At 39.6% G+C, this 26,102-nt stretch overlaps 1 protein-coding gene across 25 annotated transcripts in view; it reads right to left on the bottom strand.

Annotated features, from left to right (window-relative positions):
• The window catches only part of plecb (plectin b), a 121,913-nt gene that overhangs the window by 33,693 nt on the left and 62,118 nt on the right, over positions 1 to 26,102 (bottom strand). For 9 of the 25 annotated variants that reach the window (XM_053683121.1, XM_053683160.1, XM_053683126.1 and 6 more), the window contains one exon: positions 2,834 to 2,895. In XM_053683121.1, the coding sequence (XP_053539096.1) occupies positions 2,834 to 2,895 (62 nt within the window). Of the gene's footprint in view, positions 1 to 2,833; positions 2,896 to 5,717; positions 7,226 to 11,466; positions 11,763 to 17,194; positions 17,403 to 21,989; positions 25,672 to 26,102 lie in introns of those variants that run through there. The other 16 variants (XM_017476980.3, XM_053683115.1, XM_017477016.3 and 13 more) reach the window with 8 other exon arrangements.

Raw genomic sequence — 26,102 nt, 5'->3', positions numbered from 1 at the left:
AGTACTTTCTTACAGAGGGAATTAGCTTCTTCCTGATTATGGCATTTTATGAGGTTAAAATGCAGTGTGCTGATTAAACCACTAGGGGTCACTATTGTAACATGTACGAGCTATAAACGTGCCTTCAACATTCCACTACAGCACGCTACCTCTGCCTGCCTAATTTAACCAATGGAATATTCTCTGAGTGAAATGTAGAGGTGTGAGTAATAAACTACAACACAGAGGCCATTATGTTCCCTTCCCAGTCTATAATGCCTCAGTTTTCACACCCCTCACTGGCTCCATGCTCAATAAGTGCAGTCCATCAACACTAGGCAATACTCTGCTGTTGTATTGTGTTAAAGGGAAGCTATTAGTCTTATTGTATTCACACTAAAGCTGTTGACATGTAAAAGCCAGTGTAAAATTAGCACTCTTAATTATATTATTTTGTCACTGTCTGTCTGGCTTTCAGTATACACTGATGGAGTCGTCCATACAGAATCAGCAGCATAGCGCTGTCTGATGAGGTGCTATTTAAACAGATGGATTTGTGGTTGTAGCCAAGCTAAATAAAGCAAGAAAAGTATATCCTGAACACAGTGAATGTCTGATTTCACAGACAATCTAAAGTCAAAATATTTTACAAGCTTCGCTCTCAATAGTTTAAGCAAAAATGGACTTGTGCTTTATAGTAAAAACAATTTCTCTTTACACACGCCAATATCCTGATCTGAGGATAGGCCCTTAAAAACGCCATAAAAATAAATCAGATTTAAAGGGCTGAAAGTTGACCTTTAACTCAGACCTCAGACTAGGTACACTTTTTACACACTGTCTAATCTAGGATATTCCATTCTAATGAGTTTATAACTTTTTAATGGCATGTCATTAAAACATGTCCTCTGTTTTAATATCCTTTAGTTGAACTTGAATGGAATTGCTGCATTTCACTGGTGGCGAAATACATTTTGCAGTGCTACATCTTGAAATAGTAAAGCAGCCGGGACAATAAAGCCACTCTGAACTGAAATAGCCTGAATATAGCCTCTGAATCACAGGCATCTTTTTACACCACTTGTAAGATTGTGATCACTGCAGTGGCATTCTTTAAATGAACATCAGAGGAGGTTCATTTAGGGCTGAGGGGAGACAGATTGCTGCTGCACGTCCAAGGCAGACAGCCACCCGCAGCCAAACACACAGGCTACTGGAGACCAGTCTGCCTTTTCAGAGGAGCAAAGTGAATCCAGATGTGTCTGACTCACATTCACACAGAAACTCTAAAAACAGTTTTCAGCCAAGTGTTGTGATTCTGGCATTACCCAGGACTTTTGTAGAATAGGCTTTTGTGCGAGAGTGGGTTTTTTTTTTTCTTCTTCATTATTTGTTCCTTTACGAGTTAATGAATGGGAGCCTTTAGTCATTTGGAGGCTGATCAGTATAAACAGAAACTCTATGTCACTACTCCCAACTTTTCAGCTGCTTTTGTAAAATAAAAACTGACATGGCATATTTTTTTTTATGTAACAGAAGCTGATTTTCGTTACACATGAAAAAGTCCAGAGAGATAAGTTAGCCTTTTATGAACCATCTTTCCTCTCTCAGAACCCCTCACCATTCTGACTAGACTATGATAAACTGGCCTGTCTTTAGCAATAATTACAAAGCACTGACTGACGTTCACTATGGAAAAGGAGCTATGAGTAATTTGCTGACGACACGTTTTAAGCTACTGGTGTGAGATTTTCTCTTTACAATAACACTTCTGTTGCCTGGGTGTACAACCCAGTGCAGATTTACATGTATTCATTTGGTGTATCCAAAGTGACCTACAAATAAGAAGCAGGTTCAGCAGAGTAAATAAACTCGGGCAGACCATTCCACCATCATGATAAAGAAGAGTTTTTTGTGTTTTAATGTGATGGTGATATAATCAGGTGCCTTTCACACACAAACTAGTTATTTGGGGTGGAATAATGACTGCTTGCATTTATATAATAAAAAAAATATAGACATCAATAACTTGCTACAAGCAACTAAAATGAGAGAGTGGACTGAAGTGAAAAGAGGCAAAAGAGACATTTAAATTCAAGATCAGACATACTGTACAGAGAGCTGCAGTCGTTGAACCATGACATGATAAAGCTTTCACTGACAGAACACACCCATAATCTCAACCATAAGACCTTAGTAATAAATATAATAACTTTGATAATGGTGGCGTGCTAATCACTGCTGTTCACTACGCAAAATGTTCTGGTGCCTCAAAAGCTGCTTGCCTTTCCTTGCGGCTGGTTTCCTGATGCGATCTGAGCAGATTTATAAACACAAAGCAGTCAAAATACAGTCAAAGATCTATACAGTCATAGTCTTACACCAAGATCACTCAAGCTTAATCCCTTAATCCCTCAAATGCCGAAATCCCAAACTGAACTTCAAAAGTGTTTCACTATGACGTGCTGCTTCCACCTGACTCCAATTTTTCAGGTATTAGGCACATGTCTTGAGGAAAAAAGGATCAAAATTCAATACTGTGCTAAATCAAAACCATCAGAGGTCACTGAACTCAGCTTCATTTGATTGTGACTGAGATCACAAAAAAGAACACAGAGGTGTTCCTTCTGTGGCTGGCATTTATTCAAACTGATCGTTTACAAAGATGTTCCATTATCTTTCCTTTCAACATTTGGGTTAAATAATATATACACATCTTCTCCCATTAATAAAGGTTGTAAAGGGAGGACTATAACTTGTGCTCACATCTGGAAGAAGACCTGAGCATGTGAGATGAGGTTATTACAGAAAGATCAGCAAACTTAAGTACCGCTTAGAGAGTAACTTGAATTACCTTCATCAGGTGCTTGTTGACCCATTTTGTGAAAGTCTTTTTCTGCACCCTGTCCCGTTCATCTGTAAAACACAAAAGACAGTTATAAAAATTTTTTAGGACTTGAAATCATACATGTATCAGATCAACAATATGATCATATGGATATTGTATTTTACTTCAAGAGGAAAGCACAGCTGCCAAGAGAAAATGTCCAGTGTCCACAGGTCGAGTAAGAATAGTGAGTAGACAGTGATGAACTGTGTCTTGTCTGATCCAGCCTGACCAAATACACACAATGACAAGATCTACCCTTTGCACAGACACGTTCACCTCATACCAAGCCACAAGCACAAACTAGCTCAGGGGCATACACATCTGAAATGGGTGTTCACATGGCAGATCACTTGGCATGCTTAGCTGGGTCTTTAACATTGCCAGAAGGTTGAGCAAGAATCTGAGCTCAGGGGATGGCCTCGAGCAGCACATATACAGTACACATGTACAGACAGAACACTGGTAATCACAACACTACAAGGCAAAACTGATATCAGTGGAACATGAAAGTGCTGTACTTTATTGTGTGTATGATATGATAATATTTTATTTATATTATATTATATTATATATATTAAATACACACACACACAAACATATATACACACACATGCATATACACACACTATTTAGGACACTCACACTAGCTAAACCCATCAGTTCACTAAAAGTGGGGCTTGGTTATATACTGTAGCACAGAAATAATTTTTATTAATAGTTTAGGAATAAACATTATTTGATAGAGGTGGCAGATGTAAAAAAGCTTCGTTCTACCACGTATGAAGTGATTAGTCATGTACTAAGAAAGAAAGGGCAGTCACCACCACTATGCAGGTCACTTCCTGTTCCTACATATGTGTGATGAACCATGTGAGCGAGCCAGTAAAATTCTATCGAGATATTTAGATTTACAAATTTACCGGGTACTCTTATCAGATATAAATTACAACATAGGTTAACGGCATATATGTAGATAGCAGGTGCAGTATGGGACTGACCAGATGAACAAATAAGTCAGCTTGATGCTCCTTCAAGAATAATGAATCACGCTTCTGTGTTAAAATGGTAAAATTTGTAATTGTTATCTAATAAAGATTGCCACAATCACTACAACGTAATGACTGCTCACAGTGGCTTACCATCATTGGCTTTTGCAATCTAATGAACATTAAATCACACTTTTGGGACTGTCTATTCTTGTGCGTATTAGGCCCATGTTTTAACACTAAAATTATTCACTGGTTCACAGGATTCAAATCCTGATGTCTAGAGCGTGATTTCCGCTATCAATGAGAGACATCAATGCTCATGTTTCCCCCTCACTGAGTATCAGGAACGCTCGAAGATAGCATAAATGATCACATAGTGATCCGAAGAAACTGTCCAATAAAAATAACCAATAAAAATAACGGGAGACAATGGTGTGTTATGGCTACAATTCATGAGCGAAACCACAATGAATCAAAGGAGAAGCGGGAGTTTCATAATGGTTAACTAAAGCTTTAGGAAAGTCAAACAGCTGAAAAGAAAATGATAAGCCAGAGCCATTAAAACCCACTTATCTCAGACCACTGACACACCCTGGTCAGACCATGGATGCACACAATTTCTCCACTTTCTCTCCATTTCTCAGGGTGGAGTGTTACTGTATCAACGTTGCTATGGTGAGCACCCGCTGAACTTTTACCAAAGAGGGTGGAGTAAAGCACCCTCATCAATAAAAAGCTTCCTTTTTTGGTGGTTCCCGGTGCAGGGAAAATAAGTCGATCACAATCTATCCAGTCATACTGTAAGTTTGCCCCTGAGTAGCCTTTGAGACTTGAGACATTTAAAGAGCATGTACTTTGAGTTTTCAGTTGGAGAATTCCTCCTTCAGGTATTGCATTTCAGTGCTAATGTTTAAGCCATCACTCCTGTCACTTTACAATGGGCCGCGCCCTTTGGGCAATGTGAGGTCAGGAGCACAGGAATCTGATATGAATGACTGCTTCTAATTCAACTCTAATCATTAATGTAATGTAATGCATTTTTGATAAGTCACAAGAGAGAATACAAGGTGCAAAGTAAATAAATAAATAAACAAACAAACCCCTAAATATTAATGTTAAATAACAATCTTCAGTGTCAAAAGAACAGGAGCGCATTAATAGTACATTAAACATATGTCAGTAGTATCATTGTCTTAGTGCCAGAAGCGTTATTTGCTCAGGATTACTTATGTTTGCTCATCTACAGCAGTAGAAGGTAATAGGATAAAAGGGGTGTGGATCATTTCAACCTAAACTCAAGAAGTTAGAGACACCTGATCTCAAAGACTTGTGCCACAATTAAAGATTTGTGACTATTGTTTTGTTCAAACGTCCAGCAGTAAAGCAAGACGGTATTCTCCACCATGACCAACTGATAAAGTCAATCTCGATACAGTACAGTGCAAACAAGTTCAAAACACCTGGAACTACAACTAGTTGAAAAACTATCAATATGAACTGCGAGTTTAAACACATGATTACTACTTAGTTTTTTTTCCCTTCATTATAAAAGTGTAAAGTATAACTCCAGTCTTTGCCCTCAGTACTACATCAAAGCACAGAATTATGGTGAAAGTTATGTTGGCTACTTACACACTTTCTCTCCCCAAGAGAAAACCACAAACTATGCAGAACCTCTTTTAGACGTCATAAACTAGCATGTAGGATGGTAGGAAATTTCTCAGAGTAACTAGTAAACTAGGTTTAAATGATTAACCACTGTAAGTCGGTATTAACCCTTATATTTATTACTTTTAATCAACCAGCTTTCTTCACCCAATCTAAGCATTCTAACAGCAAGGTAGCTCTCATTCAGGTACCTTTCCTGCCATCCGTGGCTTTAAGCATGCCCTGGTAGAAGCCATCGTCTGAGGGCACCCTGGATCTCCCCATGCCGTCAGAGGAGTAGTTCCTCTGTTTCTGCGTAGAACTCATTTTCTCTGTATCTGGATTCTACCCTCGTCCTGTGTACAGCCACAGGGTGATGTCTGCAAATCACTTGCTGCTTTTCAGAGCAGCAGCCTGCGGTACTCCAGCTGAAATGGACTGCCTTCTTTTCTTGGTTTAGTTTTGTTCTCTCCTCTGTCAGCTCGTGTTTCCTTTCTGCCTTGCGTTCCTCGGTATGAAAGATGCCTACAGGCTACGGAGTGTGGGTCTGTCCCTGCTCTGTGTGTGTGCTTTCACTAAGCTTTCGGAGGACATTGTGGGCTTAGCTTTGCCCGCCTTGTTGCTTTGCCAGGACAGGAAAAGAGGGAGGGACTGAAGACCAAGAACTCAAGGTGTGGTTACCAGCATGCCTCATGTACCACCCACATTCACACTGTATACATACACACACCTTCAACATTCGGTGCAGTAAAATAAGGCATTAAAGTAGATTAAGGAGAAAGTGGCACTGGACTAAGACACAACTCCGTCACATTCTGACATTAAAACTGGCTGTAATATCCTGATGGAACTTAATTGAACCTTCATAATGCCAGTATATTTCTAATTAAAACGGAATTTTCCCTTCTTGTGTGCACAAGCACAGACATAAAGTCCTTTAACAATTACTAATTTATCTGGAATGCTACTTAAATCACGAGTTACTCATGGTGCCAGGAAGGGTGGAGGAAAAGGCGTGTCATTCAGGTGCACACAGGGTGATAAAATTAGTCATCCACCCATCTCAAACAAGCCTCAACACCACCACAAACACTCACCAGTATCTTTGCAAATAACATGGAAATGGATCTGCCATGATAAAAGGATTAAAAGAATGAATAAATTACTCATAAGCACACTCCCTAGTATTTCTATGGTTTGAAGTATATACACATCCTCCCCAACCTAAATCTGTACACATTTTCCATCTCCATAACAAGAAACCGCAGCAGACCTTCCTGTAAGTGAGACTGGTCACTATTAGACTTGCTCCATTTTCACATTTTTAGCAAAACCAAAAAAAGCTAAAACTTCCTGCATTGTGTAACATCTTCCTACACAGGTCTATAAAGCTTGCTGTCATAAGCAAACAGGATGCCTTATCAACACAGACTACAGCACGGATAGATCCTCATAAAATACTGTACTACATGTCATGTAATAGGAGTGGCCCAATGCAGAATTGATAAAGAGCTGCTAAGTTATGCTAGTTTTACCATGAGACAAATATACAACCCATTACTGTACCTGGGGGGACACACCTTAAATAATGACTTTAGCACTTCCACATGTGTCCCTACAAGTGAAGGAATTAAGGAGTGGCAGAAGAAATTCAAACATTATCCCCAGGAGCGATCCTCCACTGCTATAACGGAGCGTGTGGCTTAACGGATCAAACGATTCCTAACGTCTATAATGTCATTATGATGTAACCCTATCATGAGGAATTAAAGTAGTACTAGGGAACAAATTTAACTAGAGAGAAAAAAAACATGAACATTTTAATGATCTGTGAAGTACTGATTCTTTACGTAGCACTATCACTACTACAACTGGGTGCTTATGCAGCTCATTCTGACATTCAGAGACAAATGTCACACAGTGTCTGTCATATTTAATGTTACTTCAAAGTGGAAAGCATTTGTAAGAGTCACTATCAGCTTTCAATTCAATTCTATTTGTACAGTGCTTTTTAAAAAAAAATTTTTTTTTTTATTAAAATTTTTTTTTATAAAGGGACAGCTTTACAGAAATACTGTATAGAAATTCTGGACATACATTTTAAATTGATAAATGTATCCCTTCTTTGATCCCATAATATAAATGTGGGATAAGTATCTGTACAGATCACTAAGTGTCACTCTCAGGGTCCCCCACCCATTCACACACACCAAGAGTGACTTCCTCATCTCTCTCATCCAGCACTCTGAGATCATCAGATGAATCACCAACACAAGCTCTGGTGAATCCTCGCTGAGATTACGCATGAAGAGACATCGATTTTGAAATATTAGTACAATGCTATGACCAAAAAATATATAAATATAAATCTCAGTTCCTATATACAGCTAATATATTTGCATCAATCAGAGCCTGAAAAGATTGGCATCCATGCCTGGAATGTCAGAGACAGCACAAGCCCAAATCTGAGGCAAATCTTTCATAGAACATGTTTCACATGTCCATTCCACTGCACCTTCATTCAGCCTTCAGGAATGTGACAGAGGTACACTACAGGCTCACCAGCCAAAGTCTGCCTTCACCGACAGATTCACACGGAGTCTGTGGAACAAGTTGGTCATCGAACTGTTTCTGCAACGGCACGCAGAAGAAACGTCCCATTACGCAAAGTAAAAGTGCTTATTATGCTACTCCTAGACCAGACGGGTCTTTTCAACACTAAAGGCTTTCATGTGAGGATTTGGTTTTATTATATGAGCTATTTCCAGTCTCACAGAGTCTCCCATACTCATCATTCAATTTAGTCTTGTGGTTGGAAAATAAGGAAATAGCCACTTGGCTATTTAAAAAATAAATAAATAAATAAAAAATTTAATTATTATTTTTTTAAAAAGTCATCCTCAAGTGTTTCCCCAGCATCCATATAAGTCAGCACACAGGGATACTAAAACATACACTACACTTTGAGAAATATAGGTACTAAACTGAACTTTTCCTGGACACTGGGGTGGGGTGGTCCACTTTGTATTGCACCTTCAATATGTATATTTTACCTGGGAACCTTTAAAAAATTAATTTTAAAAAAGGTATATAATTGGAACCACTACTCTAAAAGCTATAGATATATGGAATTTCCAGGTAAATGATATCACCCCAGCAACAAGGAAATGTACAGTCTCTTATCTTTATTATATCACTAAACAACACTTAAAACTACTAACTACATACATCGCATCTGGTCTATAAGGTCTTCTTATGCTACTCCTATTATATGGAGCATATGAATCGTTCTGCCCAGCATTCCCTCCATTACACTCTCAGTAAGAACATTTTCATACACTCTACTGATTATGGGCTAAAAAAACCCACATCTGTAATATAACAGATGGTTTTATCTACATTGGTGAAGTACGTTCAAGCTTTCCAGCCCTGGGTAAATTATAAGCAGGCTAATGCCTAATGAATAATGTGAAGAAACAGGACACCCGTGGAAGGAAGGTGACCATAAAACAGCAGCCTTCACATTCCTGTGCAGGGCGTAACCCGATCCTTCCCTCAACACAGGTGGATCCTATCCTAACACGTATCAGTCTTATTTTGCTTCTCTTCTGCTGTTTTCTCTGCTTGTGAGAGCATGTGCTGAGCTGCCACACCTAGATGAAGAGGAATGCTCACACCTTAAACACTATACTTATAATTAATTATAATTAAATGGAAGTAAAAGTGAAAACCATTAGTGTGTAATAGGATTACAATAGAATAATAATAATAATAATAATAATAATAATAATAATAATAATAATAATAAACAGTCCTTATTACAGTGCCCATGTGTCCTTCACTATCTCTTCTCAAGAGCCATTCTGCTGACTCATGTTCCTTTAATATTTACAGTGAGCTAAATCCACAGATCAGATGGCAATGCTGCATTAAAACAGGATTTGAGGATGAAGCAAAATCTCCCAGCGCCAGCAATCAGCAGCTGGGATCTCAACAGACTCATCTTACAGTATGCAGGGAAAATCTCAGGTCGTTTGGCACACTGGAACTCAACATTAGTGAGAAGGATGACTTATCTGCTGTCTCCCTCTAATGGAGATGATTGTTAAAGACATCCTGAGACACTCGGTTAATAGGCAGTGCACATGCTGTAGGCTCTAAAGGAGCAACAAGCAGTATTTCAGAAGGACTTCATATTTTAAGTCATGGCAAGTACCTTTTTTTTTATGATTACGCAACATTAAATGATTGGCGTTGCATCCTGGGCGTGTTCCCACTTCATGCCCTGTGTTCCCGGGATCTCTGGTCTCCGGAACCACTATGTCACTGACCAGGATAAAGCAGTTACTGAAGATGAATGAATGAATGAATTTAAAGTTGACTACAGGAAGAGTGTTATTACAGGACGATTAAAAACCGTTTCAGGAGCTCAGGAACTCATGCTGTAACTCAATAAGAGCTTTAACATCTAACTTGCACTTTCTTCATTGCTTTGTTATGGTTATCTCAGTATTGTCAAAGATAACATCATTTTAAAGATCTAGAAATGTTCTTATTCGATTTTTACATAGTTATTCAAAGGCAAAACTAATCATCAAACCATGCATCAAATTAAAACTTGACCTAAACTGTGATTAAATTAATCTGATATCTGACTATGTTAAAGAAAGCCACACATCGACCCCACAAAGTGAACTCCACAAAGAGAGAGCAAATGAATTGCTGATTGTTTCATAAATCCAGCACTAGATGGCGAGAAAACACAACCGCTACTAACTACTTCCACTGGCACCATTTCACCCTTACTGTTCGACTCATAATATTGCACATACAAATAATATTAAAGTGTGAACCGGCTTATAGCAACCTTTACTTTGAAAAGCTGCTATATTTCAACATTTAGACAAGGATATACAAAAGAAACAGCTAAGAGCTCACTGTCATTGATCTCAATCCTAACATTTGAGATGTACATACACACGCATACATACAAACACACACACATACACACACACACACACACACCTATCCATCTATCAGTCTATAGAGATACACAGATACATATATATATACACACACACACACACACACACACACACACATCTATCCATCTATCTATCAGTCTATAGAGATACACAGATACATATATATACACACACACACGCACACACGCACAGGCATTTTTCCCCACTACCAGCCGATAGCTTAAAAACATCCGATGATCAGGGTAGATTATGTCCCGTCAATCAAATGAGGGCAGGAACACGCATTGATTTCGTGCTGTGTGTAAAGATGATGTCTTTTGTGTGGAATGATAACAAAACTGCAGTTTATAATCTCTGTAAATCACTGCACTAATAAAATTTTACACCGGAAATCAATCCCCACCCCCTCTCTCTGAATTTTATAGTCTAACAGTTCACCCATTAATGAGCAAGGCCTGCATGAGTATAATAAGGCTTAATAACAGCAGAGAAAACATTAAACTGGGGAATCCAGTGTTGGGAATGATGAATATAATCCTTTGTAATGGTTTAGCTATATACTCATGTTTAGGATTCCTAATATAAAAGAAACATCTGCGCACACCCGCTACCGCTGTGATATAAAACAAACAAAAAAAAAAGCATTATGCATCCCCTTTTCAATAGAACATTAATCCCAGCTGGATAATAAAGTGTGTACAGTATACCGCACACTCCGCACAAACTGCCCCATCATCTCAATGGCAGTTGCAATGAACACTCAGGGTCAACCTTGTTATGTAACTTTAGCCAAGCCCATAAAAATAAACATATGCACAGTCATAAAACTGACGAATAACTTAATGAAGCACCAATTACCTGTACTTGCACTGCACTCTAACCCTCGGACGTGCAGAAAAGTCACTCTTCCTGCCAAACACCTCCTTAGCTAGAACTCTCCCCGATGCCCATATTTATCAAATGAACTGTGCCTTACCTGTGCAACACATTTTGTTATATAGAAATGCAGATCTCTCTCCATAGCTTATCTCGTGCAAATAGTTCTGTCGCTCATAAAACATTTCAACACCACACACTTCATGTTTAGCACTGTAAGCATTCCCGGTCGCCATGACAAGAGGCTTTGACTGTCCTCGTTCCATGTTCTTGAACGCTCACTGCATGCGCACACACACACGCCCCTACATGCGTCACTGGAAGACAATAAACAAAATCATCCGGTGGAATAACAGCAGGACAAACATTTCATGTCTTATCTTCTGTAGCATTTCGTTACATAAAAATAATGGAAGGAAGTGTGATTAACTAGTTAAACGGTTTAAGAGGTCATTGACTCATGACCTCAGTATTATAAAGGTGTATCTGGCATTTCGTCAAAAAATGAGTTGGCCACATAAAGGTTATTACTGGGGGATATTTTATTCTCTGTGGCGCTTTTCTCGAAAAGCTGCCAACTCTCCGATACATTGCAACTGAAACTCTCAGATTATAAATTCTGGTATAAGCTCTTGTAGCCAATCAGTATCCAGGATGAACACAGAACACAAAATATGCAGCCTTGTCCAATCAACAGCAATCAATAACCCAAAATAACTTAGCTGTAGATGTTCTACATATAGTGTGAAGTGCCATGAGAGTAATAAAAAAAAATTTAAAAAAAGTTACAATACAGGTACAGTACAGGTCTAGTGTATTCACTGGTTTTACACAAATATTATGTCGCAACAGAAGGACATCATTGCAGCAGAAAGGGAATACTGTGGCTAACAGCGGATAACATCAGCGTAGTACTTATATTATCTACATGCAATGTGCGTTCTAAACTAAATTAGCTGCTGTAACCACTGAAGTTCAGCTCAGACTTGTGAGACATGTTTGTGTGGATGCAATACATCGGTTTTATGTTATAATGAATTTTTACGCTGTTAAATCATTTACAATGAAATTTGAAGGTAAAATATCTTGTTTAGGAATAACATCAGGTATTAACGCAAAAGGTCATGTAGATCTTTTAGAGAATGCAGTGAGAAAAAGAAAACTTCTTGAAAGGTATATATGATCACAATGTAGTCATAATACAAAATGTTCATTCAGGGTTTATTTACTATTGTTTATGTTTTGTTACGTAACGCCATCAGATCTGTATCCGGACAGTGTTCAATTCAAGTGTTCGGACAGTGAACATTTACTTGCTAAACTTCCCAATAACGTAAATTTGAATTAACTTTAATGTATAATTATTGACCTGTAAATGTAAATTTCAGTATTTTGGGGTTTGCTAGCTGGACTGTCAAAACTTTGTTGTCCCAACGCTTTTCACCCACAGAGAGACTTATAATATGGAGCTTGCAATCTGTTTTAAAAGTCTAATATTGTAGCTAATACAAACATTGAAAACGACCTCAGCATAGACAAACTGCATGAGAGTTGCATGAGAGAGTGATGAGGTTTATGATGGTTAGTGTGTGTCACAGAGACACAAAAAGAAAGAATGGAAGAGAGCACGAGAGAGCAAGGTAGGGAGTCTGTGAAAAAGAGAGGTTTAATGCAAGTACATGTTTGAACGTTTGTGTGCTGGACACCAGAATCTTGCCTGACAGCACGGTGTTGACAGGAAATAATGGTGGCTTTGTTATGCTGCATCATATGCTATGGCCTTAAGTCACCAGATCTCATCCCACTTCAACATCATTGTGTGATGCGCAGGTTATTGTGTGTCTGGTGGACTGGGATAGGTGAGTGATGTAAATATGAAACAGATGTAACAAAAAATTGCAGAAACAGAACAAGTTAAAGGTAAAAGTTTACATTTTTAACATTAATTGGTTGTTTCATGATGCAAAATGGAAGACAAATGTATGTAGATATGGTAGACAACATATTATGCTACAACAAACTTGTTACAACTGATCAGGACACATTTCTAAAATGGTGAATTAACCAAGAAGAAGGCTAAGAACTCTGAAGAACTACTCAATTTGCCTTCTGGTCTCCTGCCATAAGGAGATTTGTTTGTAGAGCATCATGTAAAAATAAAAAAATATCAACTTTCGTTGACTCGCCACAGAGTCGGGTATCTCCACTGGTCTGTGCTGCTTGTCCCATTTAATCAACGTCCCAAAAAGTCTCTTTCACAATCTCTGTAAGACTACTAAATGGGCTGTTACATTTTAATAACTTTTTTCTTGAATGTGTGTGAGAATATTAGACGAACAAAGGATGCAGGTGGCCCGATTGTGAGCTGTGTGTGGGGGGGGGGCGGCAAGGCTCATTCCAATAATCCCTCCACACCTGTGTTTAGAGAAGCAATGGTAGTTTTTCCTAGACCACTGCTCATGCTATTAAACCCTTGTATTGAAGCCCTACACAGAAATTGCACAGCTACCATGCAATGAACACTTGCAGAATTATATTATTCAAAAAAATAAGTAATAAAACTAAATTTTTCATTGCAGTACCTGATTTAATTTAATACGCAATACTAATTGAGACAGAATACCTCAGTGCCACTCTCAACCTGATAGTAGTATTACCATTGGGGGTAGTGTAAAAATGTAATAGAACAGGAAAAAAGTTCATAAAGTAGAGATAAATACAGAAAAAGTGTAATACAGTGGAAATACCTATAGAGAAAAAAAGAAAAAAAAAAAAAAAAAAAAAAAAAAGAAAGTAGTTCAGAAGGTAATGCTGAAAAGAGATATTTTTAGGACTTCTGAAATTCTACTTCGACACACACAGTAAAAAAACAGATCTGTAAAACCCAAAGTTCTGGCCAATGGTTCCAAGTCAGTCAGAGAGAAAGTTGGGGATGTCATAGCATGTCCCCTAGCCCCATTTTTCCCCTCAAAGGATTGAGAAAGGTGCATTCAAAACCAATAAAACACTTGTTCATGGGCCTGGTTTCATGGATTAATGTGGACTTTAGTGTGTACACAACTGCTTTCTGGACTGTCCACAATCTCTGTTGTATTCTTCCTTGTACAATAAGTAACTATATAGATTAATAAGAAACTTATTGATCATTGAAAAGGCCTTTGCTCAAAAGAAATATAAAAGTGAATATAAAAGTGGCTTTAGTCTAGGGGTGTCCAATCTTATCCGGAAAGGGCCGGTGTGGGTGCAGGTTTTCATTCCAACCAAGCAGGAGCCACGCCTGATTCCACCTGTTTAATCATTTGATCTTGGCTTTCAATAGACACAGGTGTGGCTTCTGCTTGATTGGAATGAAAACCTACACCCACACGGGCCCTTTCCAGATAAGATTGGACACCCCTGCTTTAGTGTTTCTACTACCAATGTGTGAGAACAGGATAAACAACATGCTGGTATTTCTGCAATGAGATTCCCATTCTCATGTTAATTTGAGCGGTCGTCGTGTCACATGGATTCATCTTGAGCACAGTTTCTCTTTCACCGAAAGGTGAGACCGAAACAGAAATCAAACGCTGTTTAGAGTTTCTTCGATGTGGAAAACCCCACATTGTTGAGATGTGAAGTCACGATTTAGAAAAGCCACAATACACGGTCATCTCATTTCTCACTGGTTGCCAACTGCAGGTTAATCCAATCTTCCCATAATAATATGGCTAATATTTATTTGTACCTGGTTATTCATATCTCTCAGGTAAAAATTAATCTATTTTTATTATCAAAAATGATGCTACTGGAATGGTGTTACTTATATTTGGCTGGCATGTAAAAGTATGTGGGAGATGGTACACAACATGCCATTCCAAACAGACACTACAGTTATGTAATGTAATGTGACAGACCTCAACATTATTAGAACGCGAACCTGTGCTCTGTGAAAATTCTCTCCAGAGCAGTATATCCCTCCATTGTAAGGCATAATGAGGAGTTAAGCCACTGACAGCTGCACAAAGGTCCATCACATACATGCTATGCAAACATGTACATTAACAGCTTTGAGTTTTGTGCACTATTTGCAACAGGACTCATTAAATCCAATTACCAAGAATATGAGAAATGAGGGGGGGGGGGGGGGGGGGGGGGGAAAGAAAAAAAAAAGAGAAAGAAAGAAACCAAAAAGGACACAAGAAGCAAATTTAAGTGGAAAAAATAAAATAAAATAAATAACATTGGTTAATACAATATTATTCCAAGTTAGAGCATACCCATTCAAGCTGAAGTACACAAACCCACAATGTGATGGATGGTGAACACAAACACACATCTTGCAGAATAGTGGAAGCAGACACTCTCCCATCATTTACACTTTCCTACACTCTCAGAAAAAAGGGCACTAAAAACACAAAACATGGATATAACACACCTCTAAATACAAAAAAGGCACATAATTGGACCGTAATTAGAGTAATGTTTTAAAAGGTACACCCCATTCTCCTGTCTACTGTAGTTAAAAAAAATGGTACACTATGAAACCAGGATGATGAACAAATACACAAACAAGGGAACTTGAACTTTTAGTGAAAGTGCACTTGTCTTTAGAATGGACAGGTTTAAAAGAGAAAAAAAATGTGTGCAAATGGCAGATGACTATGAGGTGATGTGCCCCAAAAGCACCAGGGTGGGGAACACAAATCCCAGGGTACTAACTAGCATTAGCACCGAGATAAGCCTGGAACAATTCAGTCAGCAACAGGTGGAAGGACAACATAAGTGCCCCAAAGATCAGGGGTTGGTCTACATTAAAATAATAATTTTAACTTGAGCTTTTTCATTCTCCCGTTGAGCTTTTCACTCATCTTTTTCCAGAGATGATGTACGGTATTTTCTTGCTTGGCGTTCACGCCGGCCGTTCCTAAACAACCCTCCCATCTGACTTTTTCTGCTCTTAATCTCAAAAATGCTTGTACTGGGAACACTCCTGACCACACCAACTGATAAATCTGACAGAAACGATCCATCACATCAGCTGATGACGATGAATTGCAAAACACATTTCCGCTAGAGAAACTAAATATTCAGTCCATCATAAACCTCAACAAACTGAGCTGCAAGCCGATAAGTAAAGGATAAGACAGTCTGAAAAGAAACAGATAAACAACAAAAGCAACGAGTCACATGTGTTATGTTGTTTACTACAGTTTCAGATGAAGATCAGGTTTATGATATTGCACAACCACAGTACCTTGGTATAAAACAAAACTAACACTGGGCTCCCTTTACCTTAGACCATAAGCAGCTTTAAAAAAAAAAAAAAAAAAAAAAACCCCAAAACTCAACAATCCTTAAAAGAGGAGTATACAGATCCAGGAGTTAAAAACAGGTGGGAGCATTTTTATTCCATCTGCAAACGAACAATCAACACTTGCGAAAGCGTACGATCATAGACGGCTGAAATTTACAGACGGATTCTACTCTCCCACATGGTTTAATCCATACGCCGAGCTTTCTCAATACACAAGACTGACAGCTTGTTGAGAGCATCGCCTCCTGTCTAGCTCCATATAGGTTGAGGTGGGAAGTCATTACGATCAAATAAAGAAATGCTGAGAGAAAAAATCCTCGAAATGTCACGTGTAATTCTAGTAGCGCGTAGTGTGGATGGGTTTAAATATGGAATAGAATTTCAGTCTGGCTGCCTGAAGGTCAAGCTAAAGCAGACATGCATTTCCCCTCCTCCCGTGACCGTAACAATCAGCTCGCTGGGTTTGCCAAAAACACACAAATACATGGACACAAAGACAAACGTGGACAACAGTCCAGTTGTGCTAACCTACCAGGTATGATCTTCATGGAGCAGGCTGTGTGGAGGGAGAGGAGGACGAGGAGTGCAGGACTGGGGGAATGAGGGGAAGGGAAGAGGCTCCAGTTTGTTTGGTGTGTGCTGCCTTGTTTCTCGCCCTTCTTTAATTTCGACAGCCTGTGCCTGCTGCTTGGATATGTCAGCTTGCTCCCTGGTGGCTTTGCCATTAGGTGGGAGGGGCAGATAGAGGCCTTGGGGGGGGGAGGGCAGAGTGCTGGGCAATTGTCCAGGGAGGCGGTAAGCATGGTATTATAGCCTGTTGCGGATATAAATAAATAATAAAGTGCTCATAGATAGAAACTGATGAAAGTGCGCCCACTTGGCTTCAGAGGACCAAAGAGAGATCAGACTGTCCTTGGAGGATGATAGAGATATTCTGTGAGATTATGTCACAGATCACCAGCTTTACTAAGATTATCCGACCCATGAAACCTGATCTGAAATAAATCCATCCATCACATAGGATCATCTTATTTTTGCTCTGTTTATGTCGCTGTGCTTTTAATCATATGACCTATTTAATATCCTGTATCAGACATGAAGCAATACCAAGATACCAAATATTTTTATATTATATTATTTGAATGCCTTACACATTATCCTGCAGTAAGTCTACACATTCACATATAAAAAGTGCCTTAAACTCTCATTGTCTTTCTTTTGCATTATTTTGAATCATGAACACAATCATTCATATTTATCCAACCTTTTTAGTGCATGTTTTGCTCCAACGAGGGAAGCAACGCTGGAATGCCAGGGATGGTTAGAGATCCCGGTCTCTCTCTCAGGATACCCTGATGCCTTAGAGACCTCCCATCGAGCACAACACACCCTAAATATAGCATGTTTTATAGTACTCCAACACCAACATATGGCACTGTAAATAATGGTGCTGAAAGACTGGCCATTTTACCAACCATTATCTCATTCATGTTTATGCTTCCCCAGCACTATACTTAAATGGGCTACAACTGCTAGGCTTAGATCAGAACTACTTTGAAAATTAACACAGCCTTCATTAAACAGCATTTTCATGCACTGTTCATTCCATAAGAGCTACCCAATGAACTATTAATAGGTTTACGCTTAGCCTTTCCTGCTAGGTTAAAATAAGTTCTAGGATTATTCATCCATTCATCCCAAGTAAGCGCTTTATCCTGGTAAGGGTTGCTGTGGATCAATCTGAAGTCTATCCCGGGAACACCGGGCATGAGATGGGAATACACCCAGAAATAGACACCAGTCTATCACAGGGCACTGCGCGCACACATTCACACGCGCGTTCATACGGACGAGCAATTTACTGAAGTCAATCCACCTACTAGCATGTTCATGGAAGGTGGAAGAAACCAAAGAACCCAGAGGAAACCCACACAGATACGGAGAGAACATTTACAGAAACTCCACGCAGACCGTAATCCAAGCACAGGACCGAACTGGTGACCCTGGAGCTATGAGGGAGCACTGCTGCCTACTACACCACCGTGTTGCCAAGTTCTAAGATAATATATTTAGAATGTATGATTAACATCATCTATTTAATGCACAAACATAGGAAATTGACTGTACATGAACATACCATTTACTTCAACATTCCTAGGCAGCAAAGGAGCCATGAGTGGATTCTCATATTATCAGATACTTGCCTGGAGGTATAAATTACCCATTGGTAAAATACCTTTGTCTGCCATATAAAGGCATCCGTCTGCCAAAGCTCAATTATCATTGCATGATAAAGGAATAAACCCAATATCTCCTCCAAAGCTTAAGTCATGAATGATCAGGCAGTGAAACCAACAAAGACGAACTATCATCTCATTTCTGTGCGGCATAAATAGAATTGCAGACCAAACAAATTTACAGCACTCAATAGAACACAGTTACCTTAGAGGTTGAAAGTGCAGCTTCACAATACACCTCCTGGACTTACAATAACGCTGGCCAAGTCTGAACATCTCATGCAAGCACGTAAGCATATTTTGCTGGCAAAATAATGTCATCAAACTGTCTGAATAAGAGATGGTCCAACTGGTTAGCTATTTATTCATGTTTGAGGAGAAATATACAATAATTCAAATAATCCCATAATAATAATAATAATAATAATAATAATAATAATAATAATAATAAATAATAATAATAAATAATAATAATAATAATGTCATAAAGCATATCGATTGTGAATACAATGACAGCTTGGAACCGCGCAACATGCTAGCCTGTACTTACTGCACTGTGTTATGTGCTATAATTAAAACTGAATCTAGTGGCGTTTTTTGTTCATGACAGCTCTCTCATACACAGTCAGAAAATAAGGGACTTGTTACCCACAAGAATGCGACAGCAAATAAGAACAATTATTTTGGCAGTACTAGGAAATCAGCTACGACTACATATTTTTATTTTTACACAATTGAACAAGTTAATAGGTTTCCTAAACAGGATTCAGGAGACAGTGACACAAACACCTATCTTGGTGGCAAAAGACACATTTACTGACTGACTTTAGAGGCTCATTGCTGTGAAGTCAGTACACAAGCTATTGATAGTGTGCAGGACAGTACTCAGCTTCTTAAAGGTCAGTCTCATATTTGCCTTGCTGAATTCAGCCATGGATGACTCACCCTCTAAACCACAATCATGTGGCATGAAAGAAAAGAGTGACATTCTACCCACTTCTGGATATTTGACAAGATCATAAACGCTCAGGAATGTAGAGAGTGGGCTGACACTGGAAAACAGAGTGGCATGTCTGAGAAACGACACTGACTCGGACACACTGATTCTCGGTTTGCACATAGGCAGTCAAATTGCAGGCCTTACTAAGATTACATTGTACACGAAACAAGACAGCATCCCGTACACAACTAGGAACTATCTAACGCACTTTCATTTTCTGCATTGCTTAATATGGATGGATCTGCACAAAACTAGTTTCACTTAGGAGATGATTTCTTTTAAACAGCAAACTGAGAGACACTACTCTGGGTGATATTTTCTCTGAAAGCTAGGAAGGAAGAGCAAATTTTGGTGACTCCATGGAAAAAAAATGCATGTGGCTGTTAACATTTCCTGTCGATGAACCATATTCTCCAACTGACACGATTACAATTGGACACATGTTCCATATTATTTGAAGATAAACTAGATGGGATCTGACTAACTCCACAGCGCTTGAAATGGAAGCTATGCTCACCTCAAAAATGAAAATGTTTTCACACACTTCAGCTCACACATGCAGAAAGAGATAAAAAAAAAATAATGTCACTACAAAGCTGCACACATTGTTGATGATGCAGTAGGGGGCAGCAGACAGTTATCAAGCTTATATATATATATATATATATATATATATATATATATATATATATATATATATATATATATATATATATATATATATATATATATATATATATATATATATATATATATAGGCACAGACCATCTGTGTAACTTTTATATATAAATATATATATATAAAAAAAGAAAAAAAGAAAAGGGGGATCTCCACACGTTGCTGGATAATAACTAGCAATGAGAAAATGGTGCGGAGCTTTGGACTGTTGACAAAGTCTAGGTGTGACAGCAAATAAATACACCCATGGTGATATGCCAGCTACTAGAGCTTCCTGTCATTGCACATGTTTTGCCCCACCCATAAAAGTGTAGGAGCACACACTTTTAGCCATCTTTGCACTAAAGTCTAAATGTGCAGAGACCCAGAAATTTAAGTGCTCATGGCAATGAAGCAAACACCACCAAAACCAGCTACCAGAGCACATTCCAGGAATTTCTATTGCACAATGTATTGCACGTGCTGATGTGAGAGACTTCGAAAACAGATACTTTTGATCACAGACCAGAGGACGGAGCCCAACACACAAGCTTCCAAAAACAGGGTAAAAGATTGCTGAAAACAATAGTCTCCTGTGCATTTGGTTGTCTCATAGCAGAGCAAAGCTGGAGCCTTTGATACCTTTCTTCTGGATGAGTGAAGGGTTGGGTCATTTCCGGTATGAGAAACAGAGAAAGTTGGAAGAGATTCCTGCACATTTAGTGCTGCAAATCTCATTATAATCAATCATTTCCTATCCTGTTTAAATGTTTTAGAACTATTAGATCCAACAATAAATCACACAGTATGCAATTTACAGCCTTATTAAGGAGCCAATATATCAAACTGATATTTTTGGGTGTGGATGTGGTATGGATCAACGCCAGGGAAACGTTTCATGAAATGCTCTTTAGATCCATTTGATAACTCTAAACTAGACAAACAGGTAAATTGTGCAAGCTTTTAGTATGCACAAGAGTCTTTATTATAAAGTGGTGACCACAAAAAGCTTAAAAAAAAAAAAATTCAGCTTTATGTAATTCATTTGATGCAGTCATTAGACTGTAGTGTCTCAGTTTTAAACTCTGCATGCTGCTCCCTACACACCCATTTACAACAGAACACCAACTGGGTATAACAGCACTTGCAAAATGAAGCTCATGGATGTTTTTCTTCATAGCAATACTTAAAAGGAGTTCACTTTTTCAATGAGGATTTAGACTACATTTCATCCACTTGCAGGAAGAGTGTACACATTGACCCGTCCCTTATACATAGTAACTAAGCTTTTGACCAAAGGAAGACACCCTTTATGACAACTTCATGCAAACCACACTGACCCTCCCACACTGTAAACACAGAGGAACACTGTCAGTGACCGTGACACTACACATGCACAGGAAGGAACTTAGAGGTTTAATTTTTACCATACCTTCAATGAAGTTTGGAAAGGTTTTAGGCTCTGGCTCATCCAGAGAATGGTCCCAGACGACCTCTTTGACAGGACTCTGAAAGACCGCACGCTCTTTAGCCAGCTCCTCTAAAACATCATAGTCCAGGTCATCTCCTGATATCTCAGGCACGGGTGGGACAGCAGGTTGGCTTCCATCTGCACCTGGAGTAGCAATCTGCTGCTGCACCTCAATCACTTCTTCTACTACAACTATCTTTTTCCGCATTGCAGCTTCGTCCTCAGATGACACTTGTTTCTCCTCGGCAGAGAGGGGGCCAGTGGTGACAGACTTTTTGACGGCCTTGCTCGCAGAGAGCACGTTTTGCTTCTCTTCTCTGCTCTGTGTGTCAGAAGCGGCTGAAAGTTGAGCAACACTGGGAGGCTCCCTTTGCTCAGGGTAGGGGCCGGCCTGGGCTGAGGTGGCTGCTGACGCTTGGGCTGTGGGTGCTTCCCTCAGCTGCTGCGAGGAGGATGTTTTTCCTTTCAGAACCTCCCGTTTTATTTTTTCAGCAGAGGGCTGAGTTGGCTCCACCTCCCTTTTGTGTATAGGGGCCTCACTCTTTACAGCTGCTGTCTGGCTGTTTTCTTCAGAGCAGATTTCTAGAGCTTCACTTATTGCAAGTGGTTCAGACCCCTGATTGGGATGAATTTGAACTGCATCCTGGGCTGTCTCCATTTCCTCAGCTGCACTGATTTCCGTGGTTGATGATGGAACTTGTTTATCAGCAGCACTTTGCTTTTTCTTCTTTCTTTTTGAAGACTTTGGGGCAGCCTCTGCTTCTTTCTTCTTTGAATCTTTAGTCTCTGATTCTTCTAATAGTTGTATTAATGGTGGAGTTTGTTGGACTGGTGTTATTTCATGCTTGGTTATCTTTTTCACTTTTGTTTGTTCCACAAATTTTATTTCTTCACGGATAATAACTTCTTTCACCTGTTCCACAGTAGCTGCACCTGATATTTCGGAAACTGGATTGGCGTCATGCTTAAGCATTTTACTCTCGGTCTTGATAACAGTGGTAGACGAATCCTGAGATGGAATTTCTTCCTCTTTTGGATCATTTACTTGAATAGGCTCGATATGTTTGGATGCCATTTGGGTGCCTTTTGTCTTTTTAATACTAGATGTCTTCTTAGTCTTCTGAACATTACTTGCTATGACAGGCATAGGTGCTGCTGGTGGTACGGCTGATTCTGTGTCAACATTACTGGTCCATTCCTCCAAAGATGCTTCAGAAGAATGCTGCCCATGACATACTTCAGCTTTTTCTTTAACAAAGTCAACCACATCATTTACAACTGTTGTGTCTGCATTTGTTTTGACCACACATGGCACAGCTGAACCTGAAGTTTTGTCAGGGTCATCCTTCTCCTTTATTTCCTTGGCATTTTCATGTTTATCCAAACCAGGTTCATCTTTTGTCTGTGCCTTCAGTTCCTGAACAGTAGAAGCTGACAGAGAGATATGCGCTTCTTTATTTTGGGGCATTTCATCCTTAACTAGATGCTCCTGAGGACTCTTGGTCTCTCTCACTTTCAGAGTTTTTCCCTCTTGTTTTTTAGATTGAGGAGGCATAGAGACATCCTTGGGTGGCTCACTAGTGATGAGTTCCTGAGTGGCTTTAGTCTTCAATTCCACTGTCTGAAAAGTACAAGTGGATGACATAGAGAGAGATGTTTCTGTATTTCTGGTCATTTCATCCTTGGCTGGATCCTTTTGAATATTTTTGGTCTTGGTCTCTTTCACTGTTTTTTCCACTTGTTTTTTAGAGGAAAGAAAGACTGAGTTCTCCTTGGCTGGCTCGCTAATAACGTGATCCTGAGAAGCTTTAGACTTAGCCTTCAATTCTACTGTTTGATTAGTAGAAGTTTCTGTGGTGATGCACATTTCTGTATTTTGGGGCATTTCATCCTTGACTGGATGCTCCTGTTCATTCTTGGTTTCAGCCAATTTCACTTGTTTTTTAGAAGGAACCACAGAGGTATCCTTGTTGCTAGGGATGAGTTCCTGTGAGGCTTTATTTTTTGGCTTTAATTCCACTGGCTGTAGAACAGTAGATGTGGATGCTCTAGAGATATAGGTTTCTGTATTTGTGGATATTTTCTCCTCGACTGGATGCTCCTTAACCTTATGGGTCTCTCTTACTTTCAATGCTTTTTCCACAAGTGTATTAGAATGAGAAGACAAAGAGACATCCTTGGGTGACTCACTAGTGATGAGCTGATAGTTTTCTGTATTTCTGGTAATTTCCCCTTTGACTGGATGCTCCTGAATATTCTTGATCTCGGTCACTCTCAGTGATTTTTCCATTTGTCCATTAGAGGAAGAGGGTACATGGGCATCCTTGGCTGGCTTGCTAATGATGGATTCCTGTGAGGCTTTAGTCTTTGCCTTCAGTTCCAAAAGCTGAGAAGTAGAAGATATTGTGAACATGCTGGTTTCTATATTTTCGGGCATTTTATCCTTGACTAGATTCTCCTGAGTAATCTTCGTCTTGGTCACTTTCAGGGTTTGTTCCCCTTGTTCTTTAGAGTTGGGTGGCATAGAGGTGTCTTTGACTGTCTTGGTAACGATGAGTTCCGGGGAAGCTTTAACACATACCTCTTCCTTGGGTTTACCTGCTTTGCCAGTGGACACAGAGGCCGTAACTGCAACTGGTTTAGTAGTAACAGAAATTTGGGCTGGCAGATCGACATTTACCATGGTCTTTGGTGTATTTTTAATCAGAGATACCTCACTGGTTACCTTGTAGTTCTCCGACATGTTCTGTACCAAAGATGATGCACTTCTGATTTTAGCAGGTGGCTGATGGGAAATTGTGGTAATCTTCTTATCACTGTGGTCTATGTCTTGACCACCTTGATACATGGACTGGACTTGGTCCCTAGATTCCCCTGATGCCCTGGATTTCCTATAATCAACAGTAATTGGACGTCCTCTAAACCTTGATGTTTTCCCATTGGGCATTGCCTCCTCTTCAGTTTGCATCCTCTTGTGACGGTACCCCTGCCTTTCCAACAGAGCCTCCTGGCTCTCTGCACCTACCCTTCCTGGTTTGGGAACATATGAAGTTGGACCCTCGACAGTCTGCACTCGTGCAGCCCTCTGAACAATGGACAAGGTAGAAGCTGGCCGCCGCACTCTCTGCAGCGGAGTGGGCACAATCTCAGGTGGCAAATGTAGGTAGTCACGCAGGTAAACAATGCCTTCATTAGTAAGATACCAATAGAAATGCCTCCAGGCAAAAGTCTCCCTCACAAACCCTCTGGATTTCAAGGAGCCCATTGCTCTAATCACCTGTAAGTTTCCCACCCCTGGTATTTCGGGGTGCATTGTCTGAGGGCGCTTGTCTTTCTTGGCCACCATTACACCATCACGGAACAGCCTTTCATAAATGGCCCTCAGGTTGTCAAGAGGCATCAACATTCCAGCAACCATTGTGTTTTCTTAATCTGCCTCGTAGAGCTTGAACAAACAGAAATATGCCGACCATGAACCAAGGACGGACAAATTACTCAAATGACTCACTCTTCTCCCTGTAGAAGGGTCCAGTGGCAGAGCCGGCTGCCACGTGCTATCAAATGAAAGAAAAAGAATGTGTGAACAAAAAATTCCTCCTGGATGTGGGTTTCCTCTCTCTTCGTCAACTCTCAACTCCCTAGAGAGCAGATCAGTCTTCTCAAAAAACCCAAAAAAACCTCCAAAAGCAAACTCAAAGGAAAATCCTTTCCCTCCTTTGCACTGCCTTGCTTGGAAGTGAAAGGAACTGGACTGGCAGACCAGCAATGACAGAGAGAGGGGGTGTGTGCAACAGAGTGAGACAGCACTGCACACCACTCGGCCCCTCCTACCTCTCTTTCACAGAGAAAGAAAGGAACACTATAAACCAAATGTTCCACATGCAGACTACAAGCACTTGGACAGATTGAGTAAAATCAAAGAGAAATGAAGTCAAGATTTGAAAAAGAAAGAAAAAAAAAAATAGTGAAAAGGTTCAACAAAAACCTACAGGTATATTACAGTCTTGCTCGAACGCATGCAGGAAAAGGACTGTGTGTAGCCGGTCACACACTTGTACAACCGAGCAGTATAAA

The sequence above is a fragment of the Ictalurus punctatus genome, chromosome 1 (genome assembly GCF_001660625.3).
Source record: "Ictalurus punctatus breed USDA103 chromosome 1, Coco_2.0, whole genome shotgun sequence".
NCBI lineage: Eukaryota > Metazoa > Chordata > Actinopteri > Siluriformes > Ictaluridae > Ictalurus > Ictalurus punctatus.
This window is presented reverse-complemented; position numbering and strand designations above follow the sequence as displayed.